This window comes from Epithele typhae, assembly GCF_022376455.1.
Source record: "Epithele typhae strain CBS 203.58 chromosome Unknown BXZ73scaffold_641, whole genome shotgun sequence".
NCBI lineage: Eukaryota > Fungi > Basidiomycota > Agaricomycetes > Polyporales > Epitheliaceae > Epithele > Epithele typhae.
The window spans coordinates 1-11,029 of NW_025954832.1; the positions used below are offsets into that span (position 1 = coordinate 1).

At 58.9% G+C, this 11,029-nt stretch overlaps 5 protein-coding genes across 5 annotated transcripts; 3 read left to right on the plus strand and 2 right to left on the minus strand.

Moving 5' to 3' along the window:
- Positions 1–1,039: 1,039 nt before the first annotated feature.
- Positions 1,040–3,191, minus strand: BXZ73DRAFT_111787 (uncharacterized protein; the record flags this gene model as incomplete). The annotated part of the gene is made up of 4 exons (XM_048017414.1): positions 1,040–2,181; positions 2,238–2,364; positions 2,418–2,900; positions 2,958–3,191. The coding sequence occupies 4 exons, from the start codon at positions 3,189–3,191 to the stop codon at positions 1,040–1,042; spliced, it is 1,986 nt and encodes a 661-aa protein (XP_047870455.1).
- A 2,582-nt stretch (positions 3,192–5,773) lies between these two features.
- BXZ73DRAFT_62961 (uncharacterized protein) lies at positions 5,774–6,607 on the plus strand (the record flags this gene model as incomplete). Its single annotated transcript, XM_048021752.1, has 3 exons — positions 5,774–6,136; positions 6,260–6,373; positions 6,431–6,607. 3 exons carry the CDS (start codon positions 5,774–5,776, stop codon positions 6,605–6,607), a joined length of 654 nt encoding a protein of 217 aa, XP_047870456.1.
- Positions 6,608–6,750: 143 nt separating this feature from the next.
- BXZ73DRAFT_15023 (uncharacterized protein) lies at positions 6,751–6,960 on the plus strand (the record flags this gene model as incomplete). Its single annotated transcript, XM_048017507.1, has 1 exon — positions 6,751–6,960. A coding segment is annotated over one exon (210 nt), but the record flags the coding sequence as incomplete, so codon positions are not given.
- A 120-nt stretch (positions 6,961–7,080) lies between these two features.
- Positions 7,081–8,114, plus strand: BXZ73DRAFT_10649 (uncharacterized protein; the record flags this gene model as incomplete). The annotated part of the gene is made up of 4 exons (XM_048016636.1): positions 7,081–7,152; positions 7,232–7,507; positions 7,890–7,935; positions 8,002–8,114. Coding segments are annotated over 4 exons (507 nt in total), but the record flags the coding sequence as incomplete, so codon positions are not given.
- Positions 8,115–8,797: 683 nt separating this feature from the next.
- On the minus strand, positions 8,798–9,542 carry BXZ73DRAFT_85843 (uncharacterized protein; the record flags this gene model as incomplete). Its single annotated transcript, XM_048024041.1, has 2 exons — positions 8,798–9,295; positions 9,336–9,542. The coding sequence occupies 2 exons, from the start codon at positions 9,540–9,542 to the stop codon at positions 8,798–8,800; spliced, it is 705 nt and encodes a 234-aa protein (XP_047870459.1).
- Positions 9,543–11,029: the final 1,487 nt, after the last annotated feature.

The window sequence follows — 11,029 nt, forward strand, 5'->3', positions numbered from 1 at the left end:
GTCTGGTCCTCATGTGCAACACGGCCATTGAGAAGTCGCTGGACCGCAAGACTCGTGAACGGTACATCGGACTGTTGGTGGTGGTTTCTCGCAATCGCGCGGGCGCATACATTTTGGCTGAACTGGATGGTGCGGTGTTTGACCGACCCGTCGCTGCTTTCCGCGTCATCTAGTACCACCCCGAACGGAGCCGATCCGCGTACCAGGCGACACACTTGACATTGACGACGCACGGATCCTGGAAATGGAAGGCGACACTGATGATGGCGGCGAGGAGGACGCGACCAACCTACTGGAAGATGTTTGATAATGGACCCCCCCCCCCCCGCATATGTTCCCCAGTCTTCTTTCTTATGGACCAATCTCTTTTTTTACGATATGATTCTGTCTCCGAGCCTGTTCAACACTGTAACTCACGTTCGGCTGTCTGTTCAACACTAGCGCCGCGATTCCCTCCTCCTGTGCGTCGTATGGGCAAGGTCAATGCATACCTCTGTTCCAATACTTTGGCTGCGCCATAAGGGTCAGAAGCCCGAGGACGGTCTAGATTTCTGTTGGGGGAAGAGTGGTGCTACCAGCGGTCGCTTACGAACAGAGTCGGCTCACGGAGTCGGCTCCCTATTCCCTTTCTTTTCACACCAGATCCTCCAGCCAAGATAAAGAAGAGAAGTTCCACAACGCTATCGTCGCAAAGAAGAGAAGAGAAGTTCCACAATGTTATCGCTGCAAAGAAGAGAAGTTCACACTGTTATTATTGCAGAGGAGAGAAGACATGTTCCATTCCCCCTTAGTCGGTCACGATAGTGCGCACGGACTTTCACGGACTTTCACGGACTACCCCCACATACTATACGAAGCTGTTACTTTTACCGGACGCGACAGATTCTCGTTATGCTACAGCCACTACGTAATCTCACTAACCGAACATTCACAGGAAGGTATTCGGGGGTGACAGGACTCGATAGGTCAAACACTGCGACCAACAAGGCATCGGCAAAAAGACCACACAGTCCGCGAGATGACAAGCCAAGAGACGCACTTACGGACGACGAGCGATGCGCCGCGCCCCCACGCGGGTCGCTTTCCCCTTTCCCTTGCTCGCGGCCTCCTCCTCCTCATCCTCCTCTTCCACGCCGGAGAAGTGCGCGCTGACCGCCTCCGCGTCCGAAGACTCTGGACTTGACAAGACGACGCGCACTGGACGATTCCCACCCGCCACAGAAGGGCCGGCTGTGGATGGGCCAGCAGTGGACGAGGATGCGAAGGGAGGTCCACGCAAGTCGGCCTTGAGGGACAGGTCAAGCAACTCGTCGACCGACGTGAGCCCAGCTGGCAAGAGGGCAGTCAGCCGACGCAACTTGTCCCGCTCCTCCTGCGGCTGCACAGCGATATCCTGGAGTCTCCCAACCGCTTCCAACCAGAGCGTATTGGCCAGGCGATACGTGGCCGCTGCGTAAACGAAGGAGGCCTTGAAGAGGTCATCATCGAGCGCAACGTCGGAGTCGCTGACAGAGATCGAGGAGGGCGGAACCAACTCGGTGTGGAGAGCCTGCATCGAAAACGTACCAGCCGACTTTTGAGAGTCGCCGGAGGGCTGGCGAGAAGGCACAACGACCTCGGGAACGAGGCCTGTTCGTTTCCGCTTGGCGTCCGGACCGACGGTACGAGGAGGCAACCGCTTCACCGCGATCGCGCGGGTGCTGCGATGGCGGGGGATAGGCTTAATCGGCTTGTCGGGTTCGTTGAGCATCTCCACGTCTTCAGCAACTGGGGGCGTCGCTTTCACCTTCTTCGGAGCAGGCCGACGGTTGGGAAGCGATCTCGTAGGGGCGGGCCTGAACGGACGGTAGACAATCGTCGGTGCGGGCTCGGCTCGGACGTCCAAGCGACGCAGATCCGAGGTATCAAGGAACTCCCCCTCGTCAACGTGCATACGACTGGCCATGGACTGCAGGTAGCGCCACGCAATCGCCCGAGCGTCGTCACGGTGGTAATCGAACCGAAGGGCCTCTGGGCCTTCTGGAACCGCTACTTGACCAACAATCTTGAAGTCCTGGGCTGTCAAGTGGCCGAGCAGGAAGTCCACGAGGCCCTCGATGACGGCGCGTTGGGATCCCCGAAACTTCGGCGGGATAAAGAATGTTGACCCGTCAAAGAACGTGACAGGGCCGAGCTTGGGTACTGCAGGTCGGGTGTCAACCAGCTCGACAACGGGGCCAACAACCACGGGCACTCACCCGAGACCCAACCATCGGCACGAAGCAGGTACAACGCGCACTTAACGTTCACCTTCACGCACCGCGCACATGGCTGGCACCCTCCTTCACAAGCGCCGTCGGACTTCGCTCCCCAACAGTAGTCGCACTGTGCAAAGGTTGTCACGCAATATCGGAGAGACTTGACAAAAACCTACACACCTGACGCCGGAGCTCAAACAACGTGGGGAAGTTGCGGCCAGCGGAATTCTTCTCGGTCGCGACGGGGGTAGCCGACTTGATGCGAAGGCCAGAGCCGGAGTCGCTTGGCAGCGATGGCAGGAGCGAGAGATTGAGACGGAAGATGGAGGCGGAGGGCGCCGGAGAAGGAGACGGCGGAGCACGAGGTTGGGAGAGGACAAGGTCATCAGCAAGGGTATCGACGCCCTGGGCTTCCAAGAGGCGACCAACGTGGGCACGAAGAGGGGAAAAGTCTTCGTCCTTGGGCTGCAGCTGAAAGAACAAGGCCCATGCCCATCCCTCGAGGTCTTCCATCTCAGCGTTGTCGCGCTGGAGTCGAATTGCACGACGCGCAGCAGCGACTAAGGTATCAACGCGGTCGAAGGTCGCCTCAGCGGTGGTGGCGTCGGCTTCGAGTTCGTCCAAGAAGAACTCCATACCCGACCGGAAGGCAGGCCCAGTACACTGGTCACCACCTCGTCAACACCACGGAAGGAGCTGCTGTGTTTAGGAAGCACTCACCTGATTCACGGCAGCCACCAAGGTCATTCCGACACGTGCGCATTCTTCGCGACTCCAAGAAGCTACGGGAGTAGAGGCCTCTTGAGGCGGTACTTGAGCCAGGAAGGCGACAACCCCGTCGTCGTTGAGCTCGATCGGTTCGTCCTGCGGCATCGGAAGGGGAGTGATCCTGCTCAGGCGTTGCGTGGCGGCTCGTATGATGCGCTCTGGGACTGGAAGGGTGGATGAAGACATCGCGAGAGAGGAACGGTTGGAGGAGCGAGGAACGACAGCGAGCGGGGAGGGTGAGAGGCAGGGGTGGGGGGAGCGACTACAAGCCGACCGTCAAAAAGAGCGCACCCCACCCCCGCATTGCTGCGGAGCCGAGGCCATGCAAGGGGCATGAGGCGGGCGATCGGCTGTGCCCATTCATGGCAGATGACGTCATAGAAGAAGACGACCAGGCCAAGTGCGGCCCTCTGGCGCCCAAAAGCGGACTGAGAAGTGGCCTCCACCCATAGTCACGCTGGATCGGAAGATCAAAAGCCACAATTCGATGCCTTGAGTCGCTCCAGGTTTCTCACGAATACGCATCCATTCGGCTGGCATACGTCAGCGCCCCAGTACATCGGACGACTCTACTATGGCACCACCAACATTCCCTGTCCATCCCGCCTCGTCCAATCTAACCGACTCACTTGTCACGTCTCCCGCTGCCGCCACCCCTCCCACCTTGTGCGCAACCGTCCCGCTGGCCTACAACCATTGGTTCCGTCCGATCCTCTCTCCAAGCGAGGGCTTCTAGTCGTGGGGGCCATCGTCGTCTCCGAAGTCTTCATACGCAGCAAGTGGCTCTTCGTCCTCGGGATCGACCAGCTCTTCCATTGGTTCGTCGGCAAGCAGCTCCTCGACAGTTCCCTGAGGCTCCGGGGAACCGAACAAGCGAGCCTGGAGGCGCTCCGCGCGGATCTCGCTCACCAAGTCGTAGCGGAGGAGCCGAACCGTCGAACCAGCCTGCAGTTGAATATCGCGACTGGCACCAATGAGCTGCGACAAGTAAGCCGCGGTGTCCAGATCGAGGGCATTCGTGTGGTCGAGAGCGGTTTGAAGAGCTGTGGCCACGTCGTGTTGCATGCGAGCGGACGTCCAGAGGTGGTCGCCAATGGTGTGTCGCATCTCCAGGCGTACCTGCGCATAGCCGTTACGCCAAGCGACCATGAGCTCCTCTACCCATTCAGTCTCTGACAGCAGGTCCTCGACTTCGCGGAAGACACGACGAAGTCCACCGTCATCACCAAAGACCAGCCAGTACACCCGCTAGAGAAGAAGGAGTCGGTCAAACCGACTAGGCGACCAATAGGCCTCTACACACCGTAGCGAGGATGACTGACTCCTAGTGATCACCACGGGTGCGGGATACCCATGCAGGGTTACGGGAACGGGTGTCAAGGGTTCGGGTGCGGGTGAGGTCCGCCCGACCCGCCGGCCCGCCATGAGGATCCCACGGGAACCCGCGCCCGTAAAGGCTAATTTAGCGCCTACTGAACGTCCTCCGAAGCTCGCATCTCCTTGCGCGCTTCTTCACCTGTGGCTGATCTCTGCACATGGTGAGTGGACGCCACCAACTGTACAGTTGCTGACTAACGCCTCTGGCTCTATAAAAACCCTCAAGCCACTCGAGTCTCCACAGAATCATCAGTCCCACCACTCGTAGACTCTCGAACTCAGCATCATGTCGAACACCCTTCCCACCCTTGAGCCCACCGATAGCTCCAAAAAGCGCGCCGCGTCCCCCGACAACGCTGATCGCCCAAAGCGATCGCGCATCCTCACTGAGAAGGCACAGGCAATGAAGGAGAGCACCACAAAGGTGCTCAACAAGCTGGGGATCACAAAGGTGAGTATATTTATTTTCGAGTCTGAGTGGATCTCAGCTTACATGAACCCGAGTCCACAAACACCACCCCTGAGAAGACCTTCGCGCAGGCTGTCACTGCGTCCGCGAAGGCCGTCGCCGCGTCCGCACAGGCTGCTCCCGCGTCCGCGCAGGGCATTGCCGCATCCACGCAGGCCACCACCGGGTCCGCGAAGGTCGCCGCCGGGTCCGCGCAGGCCGTCGCTGGGTCCGCGCAAGGCATCACCGCATCCACGCAGGCCACCACCGTGTCCACGAAGGCCGCTGCTGGGTCCGCGAAGGTCGCCTTCGGGTCTGCGCAGGCCGTCGCCACGTCCACGCAGGCCGCCGCCGCGTCCTCGCAGGCCGCCGCCGCGTCTGCGAAGGCCGCCGCTGGGTCCACGAAGGCCGCCGCCGCGTCCGCGAAGGCCGCCGCTGGGTCCGCGAAGGTCGCCTCCGGGTCTGCGAAGGTCGCCGCCGGGTCCGCGCAGGCCATCGCTGGGTCCGCGCAGGCCATCGCCGCGTCCACGCAGGCCACCACCGCGTCCGCGAAGGCCGCCGCTGGGTCCGTGAAGGCCGCCACCGGGTCTGCACAGGCTGGTGTCGGGCGCGCAAAGTCGAAGGCTGCCATCAAGCGTTCAAAGGTTCGTGCTTTCATGTGTGTGTGGGTTCATTGATAACAGTTGGCCGTTATAGAAGCCAAGCACTGGTGGGCGCAAGGTTATCTGCCGCACTGAAGAGGAAGAAGAGGCGGCTCACTCAGACATCGATAAAGTTGTCTATGTGTCGTCCAACTCAGAGCCCTCGGACGATGAACCTTCTGACGACGATGGCGACGGCAGTGACAACGATGATGACGACAACGCTGATGAACAACTTGGTGAGTTCTACAGCATAGCATGGGATTGAAGATGAACTTACAGGAGTGAACACAGCCGCTATGATGCGCAAGTGGCACTCGTTTTATTACGGGTTCTACGAGCCCATTCCCAAGATCGCATACGGCAAGGGTCGGCGTCGTTGCCACGTATTCACGTGCGCTTCCCCAAGCTGCAAGTGGCAGGGTCGTCGCTACCTCGACAAGAGCGACGCAACCTCAACCGGGATCCTTCAGAAGCACGCCATCCGGTGCTGGGGCCAGGAGGCTGTCGACAGCGCACGCGAGGCCAACATGACTGCGGATGAGGTCCGGAAGATCGTCGTCAGCAAGAGGTTGAGTAGCGACATCAAGACGTACTTCACCCGCAAGGGGAAAGGCAGCGTCGTCTTCTCGAACCGCCACCTCACGCAGGCAGAGACTCGGTGGGTGGCTGTTCGTGTTCGTCGCCTTGAACCATGACTGACAATGTGACGCGCCAGTGCGGAGTTTGTCCGATGGGTTGCCGAGTCATCGCGCCCGCTGTCCATCGTCAAGGACGAGCATTTCCAGATCTTGATGAAGACTGGACGCCCGAACTTCAAGATTCCTTCGCCGAGCACTCTGGCTCGCGATACGCGGACGTTGTTCACGCGCTCTCGAGAGCGTATCGGCCGTCTCCTGAGGGTATGTGTAAGAATGTTTTGCCAACCAATTGCGGCTGTACTCACCCACTCGACGCAGGACTATGATGGGCATATCAACATCGCTACGGATTGTTGGACCTCTCCCAACCATCGTGCCTTCACGGCGGTTACAGTCCACTTCCTGCACAACGATGAGCCCATCAGCATGCTGCTCGACATTGTCGAGGTTCCGAAGGTACGTACATCGCGTGATCAACAGTTATCTGCATACTGATATCCTGAATATACTCTTGCAGTCTCATACTGGCCTGAACCTCGCACGCGAGATTGCAATCATCCTGACTGAGCTCGAGCTTGATGACAAGGTTTGAGTCTGTCTCATATGCTCGATAATGGCTTCTGACTTTACCTTGTTGACAGGTGTTGGCCGTGACATGCGACAATGCGTCCGCCAATGACGCGATGGTCGAGCACCTCGAGACCGAGCTCAACGGCTTCTCGCGTGGTGGAGGTCACGTCCGCTGCTTTGGTCACATCATTCAGCTTGTGAGCAAGGCGCTGATGAAGCATTTCGACGCACCAAAGAAGGACGACAAGCGGAAGGGTGACGACGCGGAGCTTGACGACCTTGTCAACGATGACAATGACGACGAGCCGCTCGACAGCCTTGATGACTTGGCCGAGGACACGGACGAGGGCGCTGAGGACGACTTGCCTGGACTTGTCGATATTTCTGATGAAGACGAGTGGGTGGAGGAGGCGACTGGGATGAACGAGGAGCAGCTCGCCGAGTTCTACGCTGCTGTTCGCCCGGTCCGCGTTGTTCTCACTAAGGCTAGTTGTTAAGCCATATGTATATGCTACATGAACCAATACTCACCTCGTTATCATCTGCTAGCTTCGTTCCCTGGCCTCGACGGTCAACAAGTCCACCACCATCCTCCTGCCCGCGTGGAAGCAGCACCTCGCTGATCTGAACTTGCCGGAGCGCATGCTTCGTCAAGACGTTCGCACCCGCTGGCAGTCGACAAACGACATAGTGGTGAATGCAGTGGGGATGAAGCGTGCGATCCGGTCGTTTTGCGCAGATGGCGACCTTGGTGTCGACCTTGACAAGTTCCGGATGAATGCGCGGGAATGGCAGATTGCAGAGCAGCTGGTCGACGTTCTGAAGGTGCGTGCTGAGCTTCAACTTGCCAACGACGATTACTAACTCCGCTCAAATACATGTCCTCGGGCCTACTATCCGGTGACTCACTGTCGTTGTCATCCTCCTGCCCTTTCCTCCGACCTTGCGCCCATTTCTCTCCGCGATCGCGACCCTTGCATCGACGCATCCCCACTCGACAACCTTCACGTTGATGTAGGTCTTCAAGGACGCCACCGAATTCTTTTCCCGTGGTTCGCCCAACCTTGCGGCAGTCATCCCCGCAATGGACGTCTTCGACCGGGAGCTTACAACGAAGCAGCTCGCCGCCAGCCGTGACTCTCACGGCGACCTCTACGATCCGGCAATTCGTCAAGCCCATCGATTCGCTCAACAGGTTCTGAATAAGTACTATGCGCTCACAGACTCATCCGAGGCGTACCGTATCGCCATGGGTGAGTAGTCCTCTCTCTCCTTAGTTATCCTGTACGATCTTGATCACTTATATTCTATTTGAACAGTCCTTCATCCTCGCTACAAGATGGAGTACTTCAAGTCCGAGCACTGGCCGGACGACTGGATCGAGACTGCGAAGACCGTTGTCCGTGACCGGTACGACGCTGTGTACAAGCATCAGGACCCCATCAATGCTGAACACGACCACGTTGGCGACGGTGGCTCAAGCGAGCAGGCGGAGGACGTGGTGGCTATGGACGTAGTGAGTCTCTTTATCTAATTCATTGTGTTGAAGTTCGTTTCGTGATTTCTTACCTGTCGCTCTTGCAGGATGAACGTCCGAAGAACATGTTTGATGGCCTTCAGTTCTTGGCAGCTAGCGGCCCGATTCATGGTGACGATGACGAGCTCGACCGCTATCTCGCCGCTCCTCTCGTGCGCGTTACCGATGCTCTCTCGTGGTGGCGTGAGCACGAGAAGACTTACCCGCACTTGGCTCGTATGGCCAAGGACTATTTGACCATCCCCGGTATGTGATATCCTTCCGCTGCACGCACGAATACCATATCTGATGTGTCCTGCTGAGCAGCGACCTCGGTGGACGTTGAGCGCGTCTTCAGCCGTGGCCGCTTGCTTCTCCCCTACATTCGCAACAGGCTGTCTGCGCACACTACTCGTGCACTTCTGTGCTTGGGTGCCTGGTCACGGCTCGACCTCGTGCACTCGGAGGATGTTCTGGAGACGACACGCTCTTGAAGCCGTCCACTGAGCCGTCCACTAGGTTATGTAAACTTACTTCTTTGTTATGCTAGGCAATACACAAAGTCGTTCTCGATGTGTACCGTTATATCGAGTGGCGCCTCATGGTGAGCGCGCAGCGTGCAGCGCCCACACCACGCTGGGGACGAGGCCTTTCGTGGGTCGGAGCTCGCCAGGGATGGGTGCGGAGCCAGGGAACGTGCAGTGGTCATGGAGGAAGTCGATCTGCTTTCTCGATGGGCCTTGGCCTTCTCGTTCTCGTGCTCTCCAGGCGGCGCGTGGCAGTACTAGCGGCGCACGTACGCGTCGCGCATGTGATCCTGCTGCCCAGGCTCGAGCTCGAGCTCGCACTCGCACGCCGAGGCGCAGCGCGCGGTCGGGCCCCTCTGTGTACGTGTCGCGCATGCAGTCCTGCTGCCCGGGCTCGAGCTCGAGCTTGGACACGCCGAGGCGTGGCAGCGCGCGGTCCGACCCCTCTGTGTGCCAGTCTAACGGCACTGTCCCGTGGGTTACCCGCAACGGGTCTTCACCCGCGTCATACCCGCACATGTCGTTGAACACCCGCAGCAGCTTAGACACCCGTGCCCCGTGGGTGCGGGACTTTGCGGGTTCGGGTACGGGTGAGCTCACTGACACCCACGGGAGCACCCGTGGTGATCACTACTGACTCCAACGGGACCCGAATACCGGACGAATTGAAAGTGTTCGCATCGACTGTGGCCTTCAACTCGGCAACCGCCATGGTCACCATGTGTCGAGCGGCGTTCTGTGTCTCGTCTTCGTGGATAAGGCGGATCAGCGAGGGCTCCAGGAAGCGGTGGAACAGGAGGGTGTTGCGAGCGACCATGGGTCTCGTTCGAGTAGGGGGGGCCGCCATAAGGTGCAACTGGGGACGGTTGAGATTTCAGTTGGGGGAGGATGTAGGGGCCGCTAGGTGAGAGGTGGGGATTTTTCGCTTTCTTATGCGCTGTGCGGTCGAGCCGACTCTTGGGTCGGTCTTCTGCTGCCGAGCCGATTATCCACAATCGATCATCGGCTCGGGCGCGCTCTCCGATTACCGGTCGGTCGGCATACCTGTCAGCCGCTTTCCAGTCACGAGCATCAGTGTTGTGGGATGTTGTGGCAGTGGCAGAGTCGGTCGCTCATAGTCTACGTGGTCTGTACTACCGAACCCAAGCAATCTCCACCCCCTTTCCCGTACGAAGGAAGCAAGTCAAGAGTTCATTGTCGACTCGCTCCCCTCGTCTCTCGCTCCTCTCGTTTCTCGCGTCGCTTCCGCGTTTCCTCTTACTCTCCTTTGGGTCCCCGTCGCTGTTGGCCATCTGTCGTCTCACGAATTGGTCGCTGTTGCTCCCACCGACTAGACCAACCAGGGCTCGGATCCTTGTACCCCCATCCCAGCCGACTTCACTTCCCCTCCCCATTTGTCTCTCCGGCTTCCACGCCACGGCCGCCCACCCGGGCCATCCTGCATCTCCTCCACCCCAACCCAGTCCCCACGCTAGTTAGCGACTGTTACAGTCGTCAGTAGACGATTGGTTGAGGGTTGACCCCACACCGGAAGCCTCAATAGGTGTTCATTTCCCCGGAGCGTACCCTGGTTCCTAGAGCACGGTGGCTTGTGCAGGTCATCAGCACGCGGTTGACACTGAAGACAACCGGCACGTCCACATCGTCTGCAACGAGCGAAACGACCTCCTCTGGCGAGAGTGCGACAACCAACCGTGTCCTCACATCCGTACCCCTGTTACCTACACGACCCGCAGAGCTAGATACGACAAGACACACATTGCTATCACACCACTCGTCATGGACGTCCAACAGTTTCAGGCCCTCATGCAGGCCCTCACCGCGAACCAGCAGCAGTTGGTTGCTGGACAGGCCAACCTTACGCAGGCGGTGACAGATCTGGCAACCGCGTTCCAGAACCTGTCCACCACCCTCCCCCAAGCTATGACGAACGCAATGGTGGCTTCGAACCTCAACACCCAAGCCACGAAAGACGCGACCAAGGTCGCGAACAAGCCCCAGCCGTACAACGGCAAGACCAGTTCGGATGCACGCCGATTCGTAGCATCCTTCCAAGTCTACGCGATGCAGATGGGCGGCCATCTGAACACTGCCAACGCCACGGGCGGCTTCGACCGCGACGACACGAAGTGGATCAAGTCGGCTCTCACTCTCCTCATTGACGATGCTGCGATCTGGGCCACCCCCTATCTAGAAACGATCGGTAATGGGCTGGCGGTGTTCAACAATGACTGGACGACCTTCAGAGCGGCGTTCAAGACGCGATTCGAGACGGCCGACGAGGCAGTTGACGCGAAGGCAGCC